At 49.9% G+C, this 24,814-nt stretch overlaps 1 protein-coding gene across 2 annotated transcripts in view; it reads right to left on the bottom strand.

Moving 5' to 3' along the window:
* The window catches only part of MRPS5 (mitochondrial ribosomal protein S5), a 97,743-nt gene extending 86,249 nt beyond the window's left edge, over positions 1-11,494 (bottom strand). The window contains exons 1-2 of one of the 2 annotated variants that reach the window (XM_029074393.1): positions 11,421-11,494; positions 4,302-4,382 (exon numbers count right to left, since the gene is read on the bottom strand). In XM_029074393.1, coding sequence (XP_028930226.1) covers positions 4,302-4,382; positions 11,421-11,472 — 133 coding nt within the window. In that variant the 5' untranslated portion in view covers positions 11,473-11,494. The remainder of the gene's footprint in view (positions 1-4,301; positions 4,383-11,420) is intronic. The other variant, XM_029074397.1, reaches the window with a different exon arrangement.
* Positions 11,495-24,814: the final 13,320 nt, after the last annotated feature.

Here is a 24,814-nt window from a genome sequence, read left to right on the forward strand (position 1 = left end):
CCCTTTCCTGCCCTGTTCGGTGATTTATGATCCCTGATCTTCCTTTTAGACTGTGAGCCCGTTGTTGGGTAGGGATTGTCTCTATCTGTTGCCAAATTGTACTTTCCAAATGCTTAGTGCAGTGCTCGGCACAGAGTAAGCGCTCAATAAATACGATTGGATGATTGAAAGTACACTAGCTGTATAATAATCAATTCTTCCCATTGCCAGATTTCAAATTCTTATTATTCACGAGAACGGATCCTTCACGGTCCGGAAGACAAAATCACTGCAGATAATACATTTGGCCTATAAAGGTTTGGCAAATGGCAGTGCTGAGAAATTGATTTTTAGGCTTTGTGAAAGTGTGAATTGGCCAAGTCGCCACTGTGGTGGGTGGCTTTCATTTTTAATTGCCCAGCGGGAGATTCGATCCTTCCCTGATAAAGTTGCTTCTAGTGGATAGAGCCTGGGCGTCAGAAGGACCTGGGTTCTAATCTTAGCTCTGCCACTTGCCTGCTGTGTGACCTTGGGCAAGCCACTTCCCTTCTCCGCGCTTCAGTTCCCTCATCTGTAAAATGAGGAGTGTAAAACTCTGAATCTGTAAAACCTTGGGCCCTATGTGGGACAGGGACTGTGTCCGCCCTGATTATCTTGTATCTACCCCAGTGCTTAGAACAGTGCCTGGCACATAGTAAGCATGAACTGCCATCTGCAATGGCCCAGCTAGCCAAACGTCATTAGTAATTAATTAATCCTTTTGGAAGCATAACTCCTGTAGACTGAAAACTCATTATGGGCAGGAAAGCTGTCTGCTAATTCTGTTACAGTCTACTTTCCAAAGGGCTTTAGTACAGTGCTCTGCACATAGTAAGTGCTCAATAAATACCACTGGTGATTGATTGAAAAACCTGGATGCAACGACCAGGTCATCCCTAATCAATTCCCCTCCTGTCCCAGGGAAAGTTGCCCAGAGCTTCCAAGATGTCCCAGAAGTAGCCCTGGCTTGATAATCTAATCCAGGACTTAATGCCCTCCCTCCTCTCCCGCTTCTCCCCCCACTGCCAGGCATTATTCCCTTTTATAAAACCGTCACCCAACATTTTGGGACCTAAGCTATTTCCTCTTGCTGGATCCTTCAAGAGTAGAATGGCCTGCAGGGTGGCCTACTGGAAAGAGTGCGGGTCTGGGTTCTAATCTCGCCTCTGCCTCTTGTCCGCCGAGTGACCGCGGGGAAGTCAATTAACTTCTCTGTGCCGCAGTTATCTCGTCTGTAAAAGGGGGATGAAGACTGTGAGCCCTATGTAGGGCAGGGACTGTGTCCAAACTGATAGGCTTGTATCTATCCCAGAGCTTAGTACAGTGCTTGGAACATCCTAAGTGCTCAGCGAATACAATTATTATTATAAACTATGGTAGTGGTGGCCATGTGTCTGCATCAGTCAGTCAAGGGTATTTACTGAATGCTTACTATGTGCGAACCACTGTTCTAAGCACTTGGGAGAATAGAATACAAGAGAATTAGCAGACACGTTCCCCGTCGACCGACTCACAGCTCCCACGCATCTCTGGAGAGGTACATACAAAAGCAGCAGCATGGCGTAATAATAATAATAATGTTGGTATTTGTTAAGCGCTTACCAGGTGCAGGGCACTGTTCTAAGCGCTGGGGTAGATACAGGGTAATCGGGTCGTCCCACGTGAGGCTCACAGTTAATCCCCATTTTACAGATGAGGTAACTGAGGTACAGAGAAGTGAAGTGACTTGCCCACAGTCACACAGCTGACAAGTGGCAGAGCCGGGAGTCGAAGCCATGACCACTGACTCCGAAGCCCAGGCTCTTTCCACTGAGCCACGCTTAGTAGACGGAGCACCGGCCGGGGAGCTAGAAGGTCTTGGGTTCTAATCCCGGCTCTGCCAACGCGTCTGTTGTGTGACTCTGGGCAAGTCACTTTACTTCTCTGTGCCTCAGTTACTTCGTCTATAAAATGGGGAATGAGACTGGAGCCCCATGTGGGACAGGGACTGGGTCCAAACTGATCTGCTTGTGTCCACCACTTAGTAGGGTGCTTAGCATATAGTAAGCACTTAACAAAATATCACATTTATTAGGGTGCTTAGCATATAGTAAGCACTTAACAGAACATCACAATTATTTATTTAGTTGCCACTGTTTTTACGAGATGTTCTTCCCCTTGACCCTATTGCCATTGTTCTCGTCCGTCCGTCTCCCCCGATCAGACCGTGAGCCCGTCAAAGGGCAGGGACCGTCTCTATCTGTTGCCGACTTGTTCATCCCAAGCGCTTAGTCCAGTGCTCTGCACATAGTAAGCGCTCAATAAATACTATTGAATGAATTATTATCATTACTTATCGGGGCCAGGGCTAGGATCAACATCGACCGCTGGTCCAATCCCGTCCAGGGACTCTGCCACCAGTCCCTGTCGTGGCTCGGCCAAAGCTGGGCGGTCACTGCCACCAAACGAGACCCTCTTTCTGGCTGATCGAACCGGTTCAGCTTTTTCAAGCTCCGACCCTCTTCGGCTAAGAAATTTCTGCCTTCTGCTCAGAGCTGTGCCTACTGGTTACTGGGGGGGGGTGGGAAGTGTGTGTGTTTGTATGCGTGTTAATCTCCAAGGCTCAGCAGGGCACTCAATAGGTTCTAACAAGCCCCAGACATTTCCGAGACGGATTTGTTTTAATGGCATTTGCAGAGAAGCAGCGTGGCTCTGTGGAAAGACGCTTCGGAGTCAGAGGTCATGGGTTCGACTCCCGGCTCTGCCGCTCGTCAGCTGTGTGACTGTGGGCAAGTCACTTCACTTCTCTGGGCCTCAGTTACCTCATCTGTAAAACGGGGATTAACTGGGAGCCTCACGTGGGACAACCTGATTACCCTGTATCTACCCCAGCGCTTAGAACAGTGCTCGGCACGTAGTAAGCACTTAACAAATACCAACATTATTATTATTATTATTAAGTGCTTACTATGTGCCAGGAGCCATACCGAGTCCCTGAGTTATTTCATCAAGTGCTGTCAAGTTGGTTCCGATTCTCAGTGACTCTATGGATGGATCAGAGAAGCAGCGTGGCTCAGCGGAAAGAGCCCGGGCTTGGGAGTCAGAGGTCATGAGTTCGAATCCCACCTCTGCCACTTGTCAGCTGTGTGACTTTGGGCAGGTCACTTAACTTCTCTGTGCCTCAGTTACCTCATCTGTAAAATGGGGATTAACTGTGAGCCTCACGTGGGACAACCCAATTACCCTGTAACTACCCCAGCGCTTAGAACAGTGCTCTGCACATAGTAAGCGCTTAACAAATACCAACATTATTATTATTATTTTCTCCAGATCATCCCGTCTCCTGCCATAACCCGTAACCGGGCTAACAGTTTTTCCATTATCATTGGTGTGGCCCCTAGAGATGCAGCGTGGCTCAGTGGCAAGGGCCCGGGCTTGGGAGTCAGAGGTCGTGGGTTCAAATCCCGGCTCAGAAGCTAGTCAGCTGTGTGACTTTGGGCAAGTCACTTCACTTCTCTGTGCCTCAGTTACCTCATCTGGAAAATGGGGATGAAGACTGTGAGCCCCACGTGGGTCAACCTGATCACCTTGTATCCTCCCCGGCGCTTAGAACAGTGCTTGGCACATAGTAAGCGCTTAACAAATGCCATAATTATTATTATTATTATTATCCATCTAGCTGCCAGGCTGCTTGTTCCACGCTTTCCCTGGACTTTTCTTAGCACTAGGGCTTTCTCCAGAGAATCAGTCTTCCTGACTCTACGTCCAAAATACGCTAATCTAAGTCAAGCTATCTGGCCATCGAAAGACCACTCTGGTCGAATGGGACTCACGTTCCGTCTCCCAAAACTCATTTGTTTATTTTTAGGGCAGTCCAAGGTATTTGCAAAAGCCTTCTCCAAAACCACATTTTAAAAGAATCAGTGCTCTTTCTATCCCATTCTTTCACTGTCCAGCTTTCGGATCCATACGCGTCACTGGAAACACCACAGAATTGACAATTTGTATTTGTGTGGCAATTGTTCTGTCAGCACGTTTCAAGATCTTTTTCCCGGGCTCTTCAAAGCAGATCTTTATCACGTTAATCTTTGGCATATTTCTTGATTACTAGTTCCTTTAGTATCAATCCTAGCACTGGGGTAGACACGAGCTAATCGGGTTGGACACTGTCCCCCGTCCCACGTGGGGCTCGGAGTCTTCATCCCCATATTTACGGATGAGGTAATTGAGGTATAGAGAAGTTACGGATGTTAAATGATCTATTACCCCAAAACGCATTTGATTCGCTATTTTAATCTTCTTACCAGTGGAGAGGGTATTCGTTGAAGTGAAGGTAGAAGTTGCTGCCACGGTGTTCGGGTAAAGCTGTTTGGACAAAAGCTGGCCTGAAAAAGGGAGGAAAAATGTATTTCTTCTTGATCCAGTCAACGTAAAGCATAACATTCAGGGAGGCCGAGTCTTTCGGTGCTCCAAGTTACTCCATGTTTCACTTCACTTTGAATACTATTTGATACGTGTTTACTACGTGCTTGGCACTGTACTAAGCGCTGGAGCAGATATAAGCTAATCAGGTTGGACACAGTCCATGTCCCATGTGAGGCCCCCAAATTTTATCCCCATTTTCCAGAGCCCGGGTCCTATGGGCAAGTCCTTTCACTTCTCTGCGCCTCAGTTCCCTCATCTGTAAAATGGGGATGAAGACCGTGAGCCCCATGTGGGACAATCTGTTCACCTTGTATCCCTCCCAGCGCTTAGAACGGTGCTTTGCCCGTAGTAAGCGCTTAATAAATGCCATCATCATCATTAATCAATCAGTTGTATCTCTTGAGTGCTTATTGTGTACACAGCACTGTACTAGGCGCTCGGGAGAGTAACTGGCTACCATTTTTTGATGGTATTTGTTAAGCCCTTATTATGTGCCGGGTACCATGCTAAGCGCTGGGGTAGACACAAGGTAACTGAGTTGGACCCAATCCCTGTCCCACATGGGCATCGCAGTCTTAATCCCCATTTTACAGATGAGGGAACTGAGGCACAGCGAAGTGCAGTGACCCAAGATCACCCAGCAGGCAAGTGAAAGAGCCAGGATTAGAATCCAAATTCTTCTGAGTCTTCGGCCCACGCTCTAACCCTTAGGCCATGCTGCTCCCTATCTAAGTAAAGCTTTTACTTTATAGGCTGCATCAGAAGCAGCGTAGCTCAGTGGAACGAGCCCGGGTTTGGGAGTCAGAGGTTATGGGTTCGAATCCCGGCTCTGCCGCTTGTCAGCTGTGTGGCTGTGGGCAAGTCACTTCACTTCTCTGTGCCTCAGTTCCCTCATCTGTAAAATGGGGATTAAGACTGTGAGCCTCACGTGGGACAACCCGATTGCCCTGCATCTACCCCAGCACTTAGAACAGTGCTCTGCACACAGTAAGCACTTAATAAATACCAACATTATTATTATTAATAATCATTAACAAAATAAATAGGGTAATGAAAATAGAGAAGCAGCATGGCTCAATGGAAAGAGCACGGGCTTCGGAGTCGGGGGTCATGAGTTCGAATCCCAGTTCTGCCCCTTGTCAGCTGTGTGACTCTGGGCAAGTCACTTCACTTCTCTGTGCCTCAGTGACCTCATCTGTAAAATGAGGATGAAGACTGTGAGCCTCACGTAGGACCACCTGATGACCCTGTATCTCCCCCAGCGCTTAGAACGGTGCTCTGCACATAGTAAGCGCTTAACAAATACCAACATTATATTATCAGAATACTAGGGGAAACCAGGTCTGCTCAAACTCCAACTCCGATAGAGAATGGCAGAAAATCAACTGGCTGCATGAAGCGAATCTGACTTTCCAATCGAAATAATCAAATCACCTGCTATAGTTGGACCTAGGGCTCGTTGGTAAGTGCTCTTCCGCGGTTGTTCTACTGAATTTTAACGCCAGACTGGCTTACATCTTAACAAGGGGAACGTGTCTACCTACTCGGGTATATTGTACTCTCCCAAGCGCGCGGTACAGTGCTCTGCACACGTTAAGCACTCAACAAATACCACTGATGGACTGATTCTCCATTACTCTGCCATGGCCCTCTGGTTTTGCCCCAAACGATCCGCCAGTGGATCGTATTTAGCAGCCAGTCGGCTGTATTTATTGAGCGCTTCTTGTGCGCAAAGCACTGTACTAAGCAATCTGAGGCCTTCACACCCACGGCTGCTCCTTCCGGCCCCGGTGACCCCCTCAAATGGACACGGCGGGACACGCCGGGACCCCCAAAGCAAATCTCAAAACATCGCGCTGCATTTCTGATATAACTGAGGTGGGGTAAGCGCAATAACGGAATTTTGCTCCTGTTTAAAAATATGAAATGCCAATACCGGACAAGCAGTTAATTCTGAAATCCAAACTCTGGAAAAACTCCCACAGACTCATCGTGCCCCCGAACCCAGCACCGATGGTCAGGTGCCGGTCACAGACCCAGTGACCGTATTCTGGTTCCTTCATCGCGTCTTTGCTCGTTCATTCCAAAGAGCTTCCACCAACTCCAGAAGCCTGTTGCGGGCAGGGAACCTGTTTGCTGTGGTAGTTTACTCTCCCAAGCGCTTAGTACGGTGTTCTGCACACGGTAAGCGCTCAATACGTTTGAAGGAATGAATGAAACTAGGCAGGAAAAATTTGCAAAGGACAACGCAACTGTCCCGAGTTAATAGCTATGAAGCGCAACATCAAACCAATAAACTCCAAGTTTAGCACCAGATATTTCTCGAGGAAGCAACAGACGCTATTGTCCTCTCAGGACGGTAGCTTTGAGGGGATGAAACAGAAAAGAATCATTGGATTTTTTTTCTGGAGCCTCTCCTTAAGGAGACTGAAGGCATTGGACACCTTTCATTCCATTATTCTCAGCACTGCTATAAAGGTGTGGCCTTTAGGTTCATTCTTCAGATTAAAAAAAACCCTCAAAAACACAAAACTCCGGAAAATTCTGAGTGACTTGGTCCAACTGGGTCAAATCTGGACAAAGTCGCAAGGTGAACTACTGGAAGACTTATTTTATATATCCACACACCTATTCATATTATATACGTTTATGGAACACCTTCACTTTTGTCTCTGTTGCCCAACTGTCCAAGCGCTTACTACAGTGCTCTCCACATAGTAAGCGCTCAATAAATACTACTGAATGAATTTTAGCTCAGTTCCTTTCATCTTCACGCTGTGCACACTCACTAACTCTCACGTACCCGCAGTGAACAAAGTGGTAATTACCACAGATAAAACTCCATGAAGAACAAATTTAATGGAGAGTAGGTTTTTCTAGGGACCAGGGTACAATTTTGCCAAACCAGATGCAGGCCTGAACACTGCCAGCCCCCAGACGAACCCTTTTTTTTGTTATTTTTCATTTCCCAAATCACCTGGGGTTAACGGCATCTCTCTGCCCTGGCACCATTTTACTAAAGGAACCGCGGAGTTATCGACGCGTACTCTGTATCGGTTACATTCAACCAGGCCAGCAATGACGTCTACATCTATAATTGATTTTAACGCCTGCCTCCCCCTCTAGATTGTAAGCTTGTGGGCTTATTGTACTCTCCCAAATGCTTAGTACAGTGCTGTGCACATACTAAGCGCTCAATACCCTTGATGGTGCTCTTCACTCTGCCAGTACATTTCCACAACTGATTTTAATGTCCGTAACTCTCCGGTAATAATAATGATAATGTTGGTATTTGTTAAGCGCTTACTGTGTGCAGAGCACTGTTCTAAGTGCTGGGGTAGATACAGGGCAATCGGGTTGTCCCACGTGAGGCTCACCGTCTTCATCCCCATTTTACAAATGAGGGAACTGAGGCACAGAGAAGTGAAGTGACTTGCCCACAGTCACACAGCTGACAAGGGGCCGAGTCGGGATTCGAACCCATGATCTCTGACTCCCAAGCCCAGGCTCTTTCCACTGAGCCACGCTGCATCTCCTTAATTGATTTTCATGTCTTCCCCTCTAGCCTATAAGCACCGCACTAGGTGCTTTTGTTGCAGGCAGGGAATGTGTCTGTTTATTGTTATATTGTACTCTCCCAAGCACTTAGTACAGTGCTTTGCACACAGTAAGAGCTCAATAAATACAATCAAGTGACTAAAATGGGGATTTAAATATCTCTTCTCCCTCCTACTTAGCCTTAAGATATACCGAGAAGCAGCGTGGCTTAGTGGCAAGAGCCCAGGCTTGGGAGTCAGAGGTCATGGGTTCTAATCCCAGCTCTGCCTCTTGTCAGCTGTGGGACTGTGGGCAAGTCACTTCACTTCTCTGGGCCTCAGTTCCCTCATCTGGAAAATGGGAATGAAGACTGTGAGCCCCACGTGGGACAACCTGATGACCTTGTATCTACCCCAGCGCTTAGAACAGTGCGTGGCGCACAGTAAGCGCTTAACAAGTACCATCGTGATGATCATTACTCATCCTCCCCCCGCAGCTCCACAGCATTTATGGACAGATCCGTAATTCATTTACTTATATTAATATCTGTCTCCCCCCTCTAGACTGTAAACTCGTTGCGGGCAGGGAATGTGTCCTTTTATTGTTATACTGTCCTCTCCCAAGCGCTTAGTACAGTGCTCTGCACACAGCAAGCGCTCAATAAATACGCCTGGAGGAATGAATCTGCTTCCGAAGAAACTAGAGAAGCAGCTTGGCTCAGTGGAAAGAGCCCGGGCTTGGGAGTCAGAGGTCACAGGGAAGCAGCGTGGCTCAGTGGAAAGAGCCCGAGCTTGGGAGTCAGAGGTCATGGGTTCGAATCCCACCTCTGCCACTTGTCAGCTGTGTGACTGTGGGCCAGTCAGTCACTTCTCTGTGCCTCAGTGACCTCATCTGTAAAATGGGGATTAAGGGTAAGCCTCACGTGGGACAACCTGATGGCCCTGTATCTACCCCAGCGCTTAGAACAGTGCTCTACACATAGAAAGCGCTTAACAAATACCAACATTATTATGGGTTCGAATCCTGGCTCCGCCGCTGCGACTTGGGGCAAGTCACTTCACTTCTCTGGGCCTCAGTTCCCTCATCTGGAAAATGGGGATGAAGATAGTGAGCCCCACGTGGGACAACCTGATCACCTTCTATCCCCTCAGCGCTTAGAACAGTGTTTGCACATAGTAAGCGCTTATCAAGTACCACCATTATTATTACTAAAGGAGGAAACCTTCTTCCTCGACTGCGATTAGACACCGTCGGCGGCAATTGAGAACCGGCACCGTCCGTGATTCGACCGGGATCCCGTTCCTTAAAAATGTGGTTATTTCATCGACGGAGGACCCGTGGGGCAGGTTTTCCAAGAGACGTACGAATTATAAATGGGGATCCGTTCCAGGACCGCCGGGAAAACCAAACGTGAAATTCCCTGCGGCGCTCCATGCTGCTAAGCGGGGCTCGGCAATTGTTTATCCTCGAGTAAAGTCGTTCAAATGCATTCACCCAATCGCATCTACGGAGTGCTCGCTGCGTGCAAAGCACTGTTGTAAGCGTTTGGGAGAGGATCACAGATACTCATCGGACACGTTCACTGCCCACAGCGAGCTGGCGGGGCACACCTGACATTCGCTAGATAATAATAATGCTGGTATTTGTTAAGCGCTTACTATGTGCAGAGCACTGTTCTAAGCGCTGGGGGAGATACAGGTTGTCCGTGTGACGCTCACAGTTTTCACCCCCATTTTATCGCTGAGGTAACTGAGGCCCAGAGAAGTGAATAATAATGTTGGTATTTAAGCGCTTACTATGTGCAGAGCGCTGTTAATAATAATAATAATGTTGGTATTTGTTAAGCGCCTACTATGTGCAGAGCACTGTTAATAATAATAATGTTGGTATTTGTTAAGCGCTTACTATGTGCAGAGCACTGTTCTAAGCGCTGGGGTAGACACAGGGGAATCAGGTTGTCCCACGTGGGGCTCGCAGTCTTAATCCCCATTTTACAGATGAGGTCACTGAGGCCCAGAGAAGTGAAGGGACTTGCCCACAGTCACACAGCCGACAAGGGGCAGAGGTGGGATTCGAACTCATGACCTCGGACTTGTCGGACACAGTTCCTCCCCCGATGGGGGACGAACACTCTGAATCCCATTTTCCAGATTCGGGCCCCGAGGCCCCGAGAGGTGAAGCGACTTGCTTCAGGTCCCACAGCAGACGTGTGGTGGAGCCGGGATTAGAACCCAGGTCCTTCTGACCCCCAGGCCCGGGCTCTACCCACTAGGCCACAACGCCAAGGCTCGTCTCCCCTCTCCCCCCACCAGACTGCGAGCTCGCTGCGGGCCGGGACCGCCTCTCCTGCTGCAGGCCGCTCTCCCAAACGCTTAGCACAGTGCTCTGCACCCGGCCTCTACACTGCCGGCTCTCCTGCTGCAGGCCGCTCTCCCAAGCGCTTAGCACAGTGTTCTGCACCCGGTCTCTAGACTGTGAGCTCTCCTGCTGCAGGGCGCTCTCCCAAGCGCTTAGCACAGTGCTCTGCACCCGGCCTCTACACTGCCAGCTCTCCTGCTGCAGGATGCTCTCCCAAGCGCCTAGCACAGTGCTCTGCACTTGACTGTCAGCTCTCCTGCTGCAGGGCGCTCTCCGAAGGGCTTAGCACAGTGCTCTGCACCCAGTCTCTACACTGCCAGCTCTCCAGCTGCAGGCCACTCTCCCAAGCGTTTAGCACAGTGCTCTGCACCCGATCTCTAGACTGCCAGCTCTCCTGCTGCAGGCCGCTCTCCCAAAGGCTTAGCACAGTGCTCTGCACCCGGTCTCTAGCCTGTGAGCTCTCCTGCTGCGGGGTGCTCTCCCAAACGCTTCGCACAATGCTCTGCACCCCGTCTCCAGGCTGCCAGCTCTCCGGTTGCTGGGCGCTCTCCCAAGCGCTTAGCACAGTGCTCTGCACCCAGTCTCTAGACTGCCAGCTCTCCTGCTGCAGGGCGCTCTCCCCAAGCGCTTAGCACAATGCTCTGCACCCAATCTCTTGACTGCCAGCTCTCCTAAACGCTTAGCACAATGCTCTGCACCCAGTCTCTTGACTGCCAGCTCTCCTGCTGCAGGGCGCTCTCCCCAAGCGCTTAGCACAATGCTCTGCACCCAATCTCTTGACTGCCAGCTCTCCTGCTGCAGGGCGCTCTCCCCAAGCGCTTAGCACAATGCTCTGCACCCAATCTCTCGACTGCCGGCTCTCCTAAACGCTTAGCACAATGCTCTGCACCCAATCTCTTGACTGCCAGCTCTCCTGCTGCAGGGCGCTCTCCCCAAGCGCTTAGCACAATGCTCTGCACCCAGTCTCTAAACCTCCAGCTCTCCTGCTGCAGGCCGCTCTCCCCAAGCGCTTAGCACAGTGCTCTGCACCTCGCAATGCAGGCGAGGGAAGGCTCGGCGCGGGGGGTGGAGGGGGGGTCGGTGCCTAGAGGTCAGGAGGTCACCTGTGGATGCAGCTCGTGCAAAGCGCCGGAGCAGCGCCCCGCTCATCGCCATGTCCGCGCGCCCTCCCCCTCCCCCCCCCGCCGGCTGCCCCGCGCGCTGCCTGTCACCCCGCCCCTCCCCCTCCGCCCTTCCTCCCCTCCCGGAGACTCCGGACCCCCTTCCGAGCTGGACAGACTCCTGCGCGTCTGCGTCCCCACCCCCGGCGGAGCCCCGGAGGCGATCTGCGGGGCGGCCCCGAGGGCCTCCCCTCAGGCATAGAGAGGGGCACCTATGTCGAGGGGGCCTTCCTGGAAGGACCCCGGGCGGGCGGGATGGAGGGGAGGGAGGGGCACGTGGCCCGAGGGGGCGGGGCCTGGACACGTGATCGCAGAGGGGGCGTGGCCGGGGCACGGAATCGGGGCGGGGCAGGAGCACGTGATCACGAAGGGGCGGGGCCACGGCCCAGAATCGGAGAGGGGAGGGGCCGGAGGGCGCGCGATCCGAGAGGGGGCGGGGCACGTGATCAGAGAAGGGCGGGGCCACGGCACAGATTCAGGGAGGGGCGGGGCCGCAGCACGTGACCAACGAGGGGCGGGGCGGGGGAGGTGCGCGATCCGGGAGGGGGCGGGGGCGGGGCACGTGATAGCAGAGGGGCGGGGCCCCGGCACGGCATCCGAGAGGGGAGAGGCAGGAGCACGTGACCCGAGGGGGCGGGGCCACGGCAGGGAACCAGAGAGGGGAGAGGCAGGAGCACGTGACCGAGGGGGCGGGGCCACGGCACAGAGCCAGAGGGGGCGGGGCAGGAGCACGTGATCAGAGGGGGCGGAGCCACGGCACGTATTAGGAGAGGGGCGGGGCCACATGTCACCAGAGGGGGGCGGGGCCGGAACACGTGACCAGATAGGGAGGGGCCACTGCACGGAATCAGAGAGGGGAGAGACAGGAGCACGTGACCCGAGGGGGCGGGGCCACGACACGAAATAGGAGAGGGGCGGGGCCATTACGTCACCAGAGAGGGGTGGGGCCAGAGCACGTGACCAGATAGGGCGGGGCCGGGTCACGTGGGCCGGCCTGGCTGTTCCCGAGGCCTGGCGCTCCCCCTGTTATACTAATGATAATAACGTTGGTATTTGTTAAGCGTTTACTATGTGCACAGCGCTGTTCTAAGCGCTGGGGTAGACACAGGGGAATCAGGTTGTCCCACGTGGGGCTCACAGTCTTCATCCCCATTTTGCAGATGAGGGAACTGAGGCACAGAGAAGTGAAGTGACTGGCCCAAAATCACACAGCTGAAAAGTGGCCGAGCCGGGATTCGAACCCACGAACTCTGACTCCAAAGCCCGGGCTCTTTCCACTGAGCCACGCTGCTTCTATAATGATAATAATAATTATATAATATTATATATATATAATATAATGATAATAACGTTGGTATTTGTTAAGCGCTTCCTATGTGCCGAGCACTGTTCTAAGCGCTGGGGGAGATCCAGGGTCATCAGGTGGTCCCACGTGAGGCTCACAGTCTAGAGAAGCAGCCTGGCTCAGTGGAAAGAGCACGGGCTTTGGAGTCAGAGGTCATGAGTTCGATTCCCAGCTCTGCCACTTGTCAGCTGTGTGACTGTGGGCGAGTCACTTAACTTCTCTGTGCCTCAGTTCCCTCATCTGTAAAATGGGAATGAAGACTGTGAGTCCCACGTGGGACAACCTGATTCCCCTGTGTCTCCCCCAGCGCTTAGAACAGTGCTCTGCACATAGTAAGCGCTTAACAAATACCAACATTATTATTATTATTATTATTCATCCCCATTTGACAGATGAGGGAACTGAGGCCCAGAGAAGTGAAGTGACTGGCCCACAGTCCCACAGCTGACAAGGGGCCGAGCCGGGATTCGAACCCATGACTCCCAAGCCCGGGCTCTTTCCACTGAGCCACGCTGCTTCTGGAATGGGACAGGCCTCTGCTGGACTCCTCCTCCCGTAGTCGAGACGGGTAGAGGCCTGGAAACTCCAGGTGTGACCGAGAGAGGTTATTTGATGCGTAGCAAGTGCTTACCAAATGCCACTTCCAAAAAAAAAAAAAAAAAAGGAAGGGTGGGGGAGGTGGGATTAGAACCCATGCCGGAGCTCCTTCCACTGGGCCACACTGCTCCTCGTTCCGAGGGACCGTCCGTGGATGACCTCTGCGGATGTTGACACCCCGATGCATCCCTGCAAGAGCCTGCCGCAGACAGAAAGTTAGGCCTTCTGTCCCGCCTCCTGAAAGCTGGGGATTAAAATGTCTTGCATCCATTTTCCAAGGAAGCAGGTGCACTCATAAAAACAACGGAAGAAAAATGATCTTAATGGAGAGGGGATTCGAGTGTTCAGAAGGCATTAGCCCAAGGCAAGGTGGCTGATGAAGGAATTAGACAAATTCTTCACTAAAGTTGAAAAGGCAACACCGCAGCAGAGACGTTTCTACTTCCATAGCCTCCTGAAATGCCTCATAATCCCAAATAATAATAGAATAATAAAAATGCATTATATATAATAATAATGATACTGTTGGTATTTGTTAAGCGCTGACTATGTGCCGAGCACCGTTCTAAGCGCTGGGGTAGACACAGGGGAATCAGGATGTCCCACGTGGGGCTCCCAGTCTTCACCCCCATTTTACAGATGAGGGAACTGAGGCACAGAGAAGTGAAGGGACTCGCCCACGGTCACACAGCTGACAAGTGGCAGAGCCGGGATTCGAACTCATGACCTCTGACTCCAAAGCCCGGGCTCTTTCCACTGAGCCACGCTGCTTCTCTAAGATATACAATAACAATAATAATTGTGGTCTTGGTTAAGCGCTTACTATAAGCCCGTCAATGGGCAGGGACTGTCTCTGTTACCGATCTGTATATTCCAAGCGCTTAGTACAGTGCTCTGCACATAGTAAGCGCTCAATAAATACTATTGCATGAATGAATGTGCCAAGCACTGTACTAAGTGTGGGGATAGATATAGATAGACAAGGTTTTCAGGTTGTAGCTACCCCAGCACTTAAAAACAGGGCTTAACACCCAATAAGCAGTTAACAGATACCATAATTATAGTTTTTCATATATGAAAAATAGGGAGCTTCAGAACCCCTCAAAGTCAAATATATGAATTACAGATATGTTACGTGCATGCTGGGGGGGAAGAATAAATAATAATAATAATGTTGGTATTTGCTAAGCGCTTACTATGTGCAGAGCACTGTTCTAGGCGCTGGGGGAGATACAGGGTCATCAGGTTGTCCCACGTGAGGCTCCCAGTTAATCCCCATTTTCCAGATGAGGTAACTGAGGCACAGAGAAGTGAAGTGTCTTGCCCACAGTCACACAGCTAAGCGGCAGAGCCGGGAGTCGAACCCATGACCTCTGACTCCCAAGCCCGGGCTCTTTCCACTGAGCCACGTATATGAAAAATAGGGAGCTTCAGAACCCCTCGAAGTCATCGTCTCAAGGCTGCGTTCCTTGTTGGCTAATAAAGGCGGGAAAAAAAAAGTATTCTGAGGAAAGTTAGGGTGTTTAGAGGAATCTAAATCAGTGTTTCAATCGTATTTACCGTGTGCAGAACACTGTTCTAAGTTCATTCATCCCATCGTATTTATTGAGCGCTTACTGTGTGCAGAGCACTGTACTAGTATAACAGACACATTCCCTGTCATTCACTCATATTTACTGTGTGCAGAACACTGTCCTAAGTTCATTCAATCAATCGTATTTATTGAGCGCTGACTGTGTGCAGAGCACTGTACTAATATAACAATATAACAGACACATTCTCTGTCCACAGCGAGCTTGCAGTCCGAAGGGGGAGACAGACATAAAAATATATAAATTACAGATATGTTACGTGCATGCTACGGGGCCAGGATGGCGGCTGGTGGGGGGGGGGGGGTGATGAATAAAGGGAGTGAGTCGGGGCAAGACAAAAGGGAGTAGGAGAAGAGGAAAGGAGGGCTTAGTGATGGAAGGCCTCTCGGAAAAGATGTGCCGTCAGTAAGGCTTTGGAGGTAGAAAATGGAATCCGGATCTGAAAGCACAGTAAACAGCTAACAGAGCCCGAGGGGGTTGGTGACCCTCAGCTACATTTTGGACTAATAATAATGATACTGTTGGTATTTGTTAAGCGCTTACTACGTGCCGGGCACTGTTCTAAGCGCTGGGGTAGACGCAGGGGAGTCAGGTTGTCCCACGTGGGGCTCCCGGTCTTAACCCCCATTTTACAGGTGAGGTCACTAAGGCACCGAGAAGTGACTTGCCCGAATGGCCGAGCCGGGATTTGAACCCATGACCTCTGACTCCCAAGCCCGTGCTCTTTCCACTGAGCCACGGAATGACATTTCATTCACTCGTATTTATTGAGCGCTTACTACGTGCAGAGCACTGTACTAAGCGCTTGGAATGTACAGATCGGTAACAGATAGAGACAGTCCCTGCCCTTAGAAGGGCTTACAGTCTAATCAGGAAATCTGGGGCTGTCTCCATCCGTGTCTAGGGGAGAGAGCAGCACAGTACGGTGGCTAGAGCCCGGGCCCCGGGACTCACAAGTACCTGGGTTCTAATCCTGGCTTCGCCGCGTGTCCGCTGTGTGAGTCACTTCACTTCTCGGGGCCTCAGTTACCTCATCTGTAAAATGGGGATTAAGACCGTGAGCCCCACGTGGGGCAAGCTGATTCCCCTGTGTCTCCCCCAGCGCTTAGAACAGTGCTCGGCACATAGTAAGCGCTCAACAAATACCAACATTGTTATTATTATTATTAACTCGGGCAGTTCCCTCCATTTCTCTGTGTCTCGGTTACCTCATCTGTAAAATGAGGATTGAGACCGGCCAAGTCACTTCACTTCCCTGGGCTTCAGATCCCTCATCTGTAAAATGGGGATTGAGACTGTGAGCCCCATGTGGGTCATGCGCCGCGTCCAACCTGATTAGCTTGTATCTACCCCAGGGTTTAGAACAGTGCCTGGCACGCCAATCAAAGGTATTCATTCATTCAATAGTATTTATTGAGCGCTTCCTACGTGCAGAGCACTGTACTAAGCGCTTGGAATAGTGCCACTGTTTTTACGAGATGTTCTTCCCCTCGACTCTATTTATCGCCATCGTTCTCGTCCGTCCGTCTCCCCCGATCAGACCGTGAGCCCGTCAGACGGCGGGGACCGTCTCTATCTGTTGCCGACTTGTTCGTTCCAAGCGCTTAGTACAGTGCTCTGCACATAGTAAGCGCTCAATAAATACTATGGAATGAATGAATGACAAATCGGTAAGAGATAGAGACAGTTCCCGCCCTTTGACGGGCTCACGGTCTAATCGGGGGGAGACGGACGGACGAGAACGATGGCGATAAATAGAATCGAGGGGAAGAACATCTCATTAAAACCATAGCAAATAAATAGAAGCAAGGTGATGTACATCTCATTAACAAAATCAATAGGGTAATGAAAATAGAGAAGCAGCGTGGCTCAACGGAAAGAGCACGGGCTTTGGAGTCGGGGGTCATGAGTTCGAATCCCAGCTCCGCCCCTTGTCAGCTGTGTGACCGTGGGCGAGTCACTTCACTTCTCTGTGCCTCAGTTCCCTCATCTGGAAAATGGGGATGAAGACTGGGAGCCCCACGGGGGACAACCTGCTTCCCCTTTGTCTACCCCAGCGCTTAGAACAGCGCTCTGCACATAGGAAGCGCTTAACAAATACCAACATTATTATATACAGTTGAGCGGACGAGTACAGTGGGTGCTAACTACGTGCATGGCCTTGTATTAAGTGCTCGATATAGTAAGCGTGTAACAGAAACCATTAAAGGAAAAATAAAAAGAGTGGAAGAGAGGGAGGGGAATTCAGACATTCATTCATCCATTCAATCGCATTTATTGAGCCCTTAAAGTGTGCAGAGCACTGTACTAAGTGCTAGGAGAGTACAATAGTGTGATACCTCTGGATTGGTGGGAGCGGGGAGGGGGGGTGTTAGATGAAAATTTGCGTGAGAGAGCGGCAGATGCTTTTATTCCTGCACGGTGAATGTTCTGGAGACGGGTGATGATTCTATTGAGCACCCGCGTTGATCTTTATTCCCCAAAGTAACAGGCAGAAGTAGGGGGAGGGACCTCTGGAGCTACGCTGTCAGAAGCGACGTCTCTAGGGTGTTTCAGGTGGCGGACGTCGGTAGAGGGAATGTGGAAAATAGCTGGCTCCCGGGATAGCCAAGGCCACGGCGGCTACACTGCAGCAGAGAAGCAGCGTGGCTCAGTGGAAAGACCACGGGCTTGGGAGTCAGAGACTGTGGGTTCCAATCCCGGGTCCGCCGCTTGTCAGCTGTGTGACTGTGGGCAAGTCACTTCACTTCTCCGTGCCTCAGTTCCCTCATCTGGAAAATGGGGATTAAGACTGTGAGCCTCACGTGGGGCAACCTGATGACCCCGTATCTACCCCAGAGTTTAGAACAGTGCTCTGCACATAGTAGGCGCTTAACAAATGCCAACATTATTACACTGACTATCGCTGGGGCCATCAGAGGACAACATCAGTCCTATGCTGATGTAAGCTCGCTGCGGGCAGGCTATATGTCTACCAACCCCGTTATATCGGACTCCCTCAAGAGCTTAGTGCAGTGCTCTGCATAGAGTAAGTGTTGAATAAATACCTGTGATTGATGATATGTGGGCAAGTCACTTAACTTCTCTGCGCCTCAGTTCCCTCATCTGTAAAATGGGGATTAAGACTGTGAGCCCCACGTGGGACAACCCGATTCCCCTGTGTCTACCCCAGCGCTTAGAACAGTGCTCTGCACATAGTAAGCGCTTAACAAATACCAACGTTATTATTATTAAAATATTTTGGTTCCCATTGTCCCCCTACTCGTTTGGGAAGGAGCTCGGCCCAGCGGAAGGAGTACAGAGTCGGAGACCAGGGTTCTAATCCCGGATCCTCTATCTGCCTGCTGAGTGACCTTGGGCAAGCCAATTAACTTCTCTGAGCATCACTTTTCTCGACCATGAACTCCCCACCTGATATTCACCCCACCTTCAGCCTCACTTCTGAAGATATCTGTAATTTATTTTAATGTCTGTTTCCACCTGTAAACTGTCAGCTCACTGTGGGGAGGGGATGTGTCTACCAACTCTACGTATTGTCCTCTCCCAGGTGCTTAGTAGAGTTTTCTGCGCACAATAAGTGCTCAATAAATACCATTAATTGATTCTGATTGACACAGTCTCTGCCCTAAGTAGGGTTCGCATTCTAAATAGGAGGGAGAACAGGTACTGAATCTATATTTGACAGATGAGGAAACTAGGGCACGGAGAAGTTAAGTGACTCCCCCAAGGTCACACAGGAGGAAAGTGGTGGACCTGGGTTTAGAACCCAAGTCCTCTGATTCCCAGGCCCGTACTCCTTCCACGTGGCTTGCCTTGTCTTGCAAATTCACCTTGTTTGGCTGTCGTGATGCTTATGACTTTAATAAATATTAAACAGTAGTTTAGTGATGTTTCTCATTGCTGTAAAAAGCATCTAAAACAATTTTATATAATAACTATGGTATCTGTTAAGTGTTTCCTATGTCGCAGGCACTGTTTGAGAGGTTCTGGTACAGATCTGAATATATAACGGGAAGCACCATGGCCCAGTGGAAAGAGCACGGGCCTGGGAGTCAGAGGTCCGGGCTTCACTGTGTGTAGACCTTGGGCAAGTTCCTTAATTTCCTAGTTCCTTAATTTCCTCGGTTTCTACGTTTAAAAAATTGGGATGAAATACCTGTTCTTCCTCTCCTTTAGAGCATGAGCCCCATGAGGGGTAATAATAATTATAATAATTATAATAATGGCATTTGGTAAGCACTTATTATGTGTCAGGCGCAGTTCTAAGTGCTGGGAAGAGACAAGTTAATTAGGTTGGACACAGTCCCTGTCCCACATGGGGCTCACAGTCTTCACCCCCAGTATACAGATGAGGTAACCGAGGCACAGAGAAGTGAAGTGACTTGCCCAAGGTCACCCAGCAGATGTGTGGCAGAATGTGGATTAGAACTCAGGTCTTTTTGACTCCCAAGCTCATGCTAGGCCAACCTATTTCTTCATGGCCGGCTCATTCTGTATCTACCCCGCTGCTTAGTATAGTTCTTGGCACGTAGTAAACACTTAATACATATTAATATTCTCTCTCATGCAGCTCCAGTGAGTCACAGCTGACCTTTGAACTTGGATTTGATCATGTCGATTGACTGTATTTTTGGCTCAACCTCCAGTAGGCAAAAAGTAGAGCTTTCAGGAACTATTATGACTCTGAAACAGATATATTCAGAAGTGGGAAAGAATTGCCTAAGGGAGCTGTATCCCTTTTTTCATCACGTCCTGCCCTTTTCCACACCCCGTCCCTTGTAAATGACTCCCTTAAGTTTCAGAACTTTCTGTTAATGCTTCGTTTTCTGGATATGCGAAAATCCAAGAGGCCAGGCACTTTTCAGTAGAAATGAACCAACAGAAAAGCCCTCCGCAAGCATATTAGCTAATGAGATGACTCAGGCACATTGATCATCAAAATCCTTCCGGAATGAAGTATTCCACATTTAAGGTCCTCTCTTGTTTTCTGTCTTCAGAGTGATCCATGTATGGAATGACTGAACCGAACGCTTGATCTTCATTTGAGAAGCAGCCTGGCTCAGTGGAAAGAGCACGGGCTTTGGAGGCAGAGGTCATGGGTTCGAATCCCGGCTCTGCCACTTGTCTGCCGGGTGACCCCGGGCAAGTCTCTTAACTTCTCCGTGCCTCAGTTCCCTCATCTGGAAAATGGGGATTAAGACTGTGAGCCCCACGTGGGACAACCTGATTCCCCTGTGTCTACCCCAGCGCTTAGAACAGTGCTCTGTACATAGTAAGCGCTTAACAAATACCAACATTATTATTATTGTTTGGAAAAACCCCAAACAAGACAACTACCAAAAATGATCATTATAGGTGAGGGGAAGTTGGTGCTAAGTACGTTTTCAACTTTCGATACACTATTGGATGAGTGGTCCATGCTGGAACGCTTAATTGTGGTATTTGTTAAGTGCTCTTTTAAGCATTTAACAGACGCTGTTCTAAGCGCTGGGGTAGATACAAGCTAGATTAGGCACTGTCCCTGTCCCACCTGGGGCTTACAGTCTTAATACTCATTTTATAGCTGAGGTAACTGAGGCACAGAGAAGTGAAATGACTTGCCCAAGGTCACACAGCAGACAAGTGGCAGAGCTGGGATTAGAATCCAGGTCCTTCTGACTCCCAGCCCTCTGCTCTATCCACTAGGCCACGCTGCTTCTTGAAGGGGAGTCAGAGATGGAGAAGGGAGAGTTAGACCGCAGATTGTAAAATCATTATGGGCAGGGAAATTTGTCTGTATAATATACAGACACGTTGTATATTATACTTGTATACATTCATTCATTCAATAGTATTTATTGAGCGCTTACTATGTGCAGAGCACTGTACTAAGCGCTTGGAACGAACAAGTCGGCAACAGATAGAGACGGTCCCCGCCGTCTGACGGGCTCACGGTCTAATCGGGGGAGACGGACGGACGAGAACGATGGCGATAAATAGAGTCGAGGGGAAGAACATCTCGTAAAGACAATGGCAAAACCCTTATATATCAGACTTGCATAAGCTTGCTTCTACCCCAGCGCTTAGAACAGCGTCTGTGAAATGCTTAAAACAGCACTTAACAAATATGACAATTATTATTATTAAGTGATCCGGCATGGACCACTCGTCCAATGACGTATCGAAAGTCGAAAACGTACTTAGCACCAACTTCCCCTCACCTATAATGATCATTTTTGAGTGCTGTCTTGTTCGGGGGGTTTTCCAAATGAAGATCTAGTGCTCGGTTCAGTCATTCCTTACATGGATCACTCTGAAGACAGAAAACAAGTGCTTACCACAGTGCTCTGCACATAGTGAGTGCTCAGGAAATACAGATGATGGGTCAATTGATTGTTTGGGGTGTTGGTTGGTCCATCCTTGGTCTTTGGAAGGAGAGTCAGTGATGGAGAAGGGAGAATGGGGGAAGCAGCGTGGCTCAGCGGAAAGAGCCCGGGCTTGGGAGCCAGAGGTCATGGGTTCGAATCCCGGTTCTGCCACTCGTCAGCTGCGTGACTGTGGGCGAGTCACTTAACTTCTCTGTGCCTCAGTTACCTCATCTGTAAAATGGGGATTAACTGTGAGCCTCAAGTGGGACAACCTGATTCCCCTGTGTCTACCCCAGCGCTTAGAACAGTGCTCGGCACATAGTAAGCGCTTAACAAATACCAACATTATTATTATTAGAGAGTCTACGATCGGGCATTGGAGGATGGATGAGATGGTCAGGGATGGAGAGGGGAGAGAGGGGGTGTTGGAGGGCCCGCGCTGGGACACTGGAGGGTAAGTCAGTGCTGGGAAAGGGAGTATTAGGGATGTTGGATGGTCTATGCTGGGTCCAAAGTCCGGGCCGGAGAGGGGAGAGTTGGGGTGTTGGACGGACCATGCCGGGTCACTGGAGGGAGAGTCGGGGATGGAGAGGGGAGAATTAGGGGTATCGAATGGTCTGTGCTGGGTGACTGGAGGAAGAATCAAGGATGGAGAGGCGTTGGCCATGCTGGGTCACTGGAAGGGGATTTCAGGGTGGGAAAAGGGAGAGTTAGGAGTCCTGGCTGGTCCATCCAGAACTATGAGCGTGGTGGACCGGTAAGCAGATAGATCTTGGTTCTTCCAAATTTTCTGGCGACCCTGTTCCATGACAAGGTCCCGGGCTGGATAGATCATGGAGTAGACACAGGAGGCAATTCTTCTAGACCTTGAGCCCACTGTAGGCCGGGGATTGTCTCTACTGTTGCCGAAATGTACTTCCCAAGCGCTTAGTACAGAGCTCTGCACACAGGAAGCGCTCAGTAAATACGATTAAATGAACGAATTCTTACCATCTGCTCACTGACCTTGAAAAGAGTTTCTAATAAATTGTCCGACTCTTTCTCATTCTCTGCTTCCCTTATTGTTAAAACAAACAAAAAAAGCAATCCCTTCCATTTTTATTTCTTTTGTAGGTACAAGACCCGCGCGGATGTAGTTGAAGAAAAAGGAATCAAATTACTGTGCGGAGGTGAAGAGCGTGTATGATAAGAAATGCTTGATGCAGCAGAATATTTCTTTTGTATAATAAGGTGTACATTTGGGAATGCTGCTCTGTTCGTCTGGTTTTACAGATATTTTCAAAAATCCCTCATGGACAAAATGGGCCTCTGACAAGTGCCGGCGAGGATGCATTCGAAGTCACCGAGTTATCAGTGGCCTTGCATCGGTAACTGTAACTCATTTTTCATTTTCAAACAGGACTTGGGCGGGTTATCAGAGGGATATCTGACTTCTCGGGAGGCCAAACGGAAATCCTTTCCCCCGCCCCAGATCCCGGAGGCCCGGCTTGGCTGACAGAAGGAAGGGTGAGGGAAGGGGTCGACGGGTTGGTCTTGTCTTATGCTGTCGAGTCGTCTCCGACCCATAGCGACTCCGTGGACGCATCTCTCCCAGAACGCCCCACCTCCATCTGCAATCGTTTTCTTGGTAAAAATACACAGTTTTCTTGGTTGAAATACGGAAGTGGTTGACCACGGCCTTCTTCCGTGCAGTGAACTCGAGTCTCCGCCCTCGACTCTCTCCCGTGCCGCTGCTGCCCAGCACGGGGGAGTTTTGACCTGTAGCAGATTGCCTTCCACTCGCTAGCCACTGGCCAAACTGGAAATGGAATGAGTAGGCCTCTGCTTGATTCTCCCTCCCGCAGTTGGGACTGGTAGAGGACTGGAAACTCCCCAGGTGCCATCCTGAGGGGAGACAGGTTGGTAAGATGTCCTTAAAGGAAGGAAAGCAGGGCTAGGTTGAGAACTTCACTTGTAGGTTAGCCCTGCGAAGCCTGGGGGGGGGGGGGTGTCCTTAAGGAGCAATTGGTCAATCGATCGATCAAGGGTATTTATCGAGCACTTGCTATGTGCAGAGCACTACCCTAAGCGTTTGGGAGAGGGTTCGAATCCTGGCTCTGCCACTTATCAGCTGTGTGACTGTGGGCAAGTCACTTCTCTGTGCCTCAGTTCCCTCTGTATCTGTAAAATAGGGATTAAGACTGTGAGCCTCATGTGGGACAATCTGATTATCCTGTATCTCCCCCAGCGCTTAGAACAGTGCTCTGCACATAGTAAGTGTTTAACAAATACCAACATTATTATTATTATGATAACAGGAGAGGAGTTCCAGGCCAGAGGGAGGACATGGACAAGGGGTTGGCAGTGAGATAGATGAGATCAAGGTACAGTGAATAAGATGGTGTTGGAAGAGTGAAGTGGGGAGGTTGGGATGTAGGAGGAGAATGTTGAGGTAAGGTAATAATAGTAATAATAATAATAATGGTATTGTTATGTGCCAGGCACAGAACACTGGGGTTGATACAAGATAATCAGGTTGGACACAGTCCCTGTCCCACATAGGGCTTGCGCTCTTAATCATCTCCATTTTACAGAGGAGGAAACCGAGACCCAGAGAAGTGAACTGAGTTGCCTAAGGTCACTCAGCAGACAAGCAGCGTGGCTAGAGAAGCAGCGTGGCTCGGTGGAAAGAGCATGGGTTTTGGAGTCAGAGGTCATGGGTTCGAATCCCGGCTCGGCCCCTTGTCAGCTGTGTGACTTTGGGCAAGTCACTTCACTTCTCTGTGCCTCAGTTACCTCATCTGTAAAATGGGGATGAAGACGGTGAGCCTCACGTGGGACAACCCGATTGCCCTGTATCTACCCCAGCACTTAGAACAGTGCTCTGCACACAGCAAGCGCTTAACAAATACCAACATTATCATTATTATTACCGGAGAGTTACGGACATTAAAATCAGTTGTGGAAATGTACTGGCAGAGTGAAGAGCACCATCAAGGGTATTGAGCGCTTAGTATGTGCACAGCACTGTACTAAGCATTTGGGAGAGTACAATAAGCCCACAAGTTTACAATCTAGAGGGGGAGGCAGGCGTTAAAATCAATTATAGATGTAGACGTCATTGCTGGCCTGGTTGAATGTAACCGATACAGAGTACGCGTCGATAACTCCGCGGTTCCTTTAGTAAAATGGTGCCAGGGCAGAGAGATGCCGTTAACCCCAGGTGATTTGGGAAATGAAAAATAACAAAAAAAAGGGTTCGTCTGGTGGCTGGCAGTGTTCAGGGCTGCTTCTGGTTTGGCAAAATTCTACCCTGGTCCCTAGAAAGACCTACTCTCCATTAAATTTGTTCTTCTCTGTGCCTCAGTTCCCTCATCTATAAAATGGGGATTAAGACTGTGAGCCCCACGTGGGACAACCTGATTCCCCCTGTGTCTACCCCAGTGCTTAGAACAGTGCTCGGCACACAGTAAGCGC

The sequence above is a fragment of the Ornithorhynchus anatinus genome, chromosome 1 (genome assembly GCF_004115215.2).
Source record: "Ornithorhynchus anatinus isolate Pmale09 chromosome 1, mOrnAna1.pri.v4, whole genome shotgun sequence".
NCBI lineage: Eukaryota > Metazoa > Chordata > Mammalia > Monotremata > Ornithorhynchidae > Ornithorhynchus > Ornithorhynchus anatinus.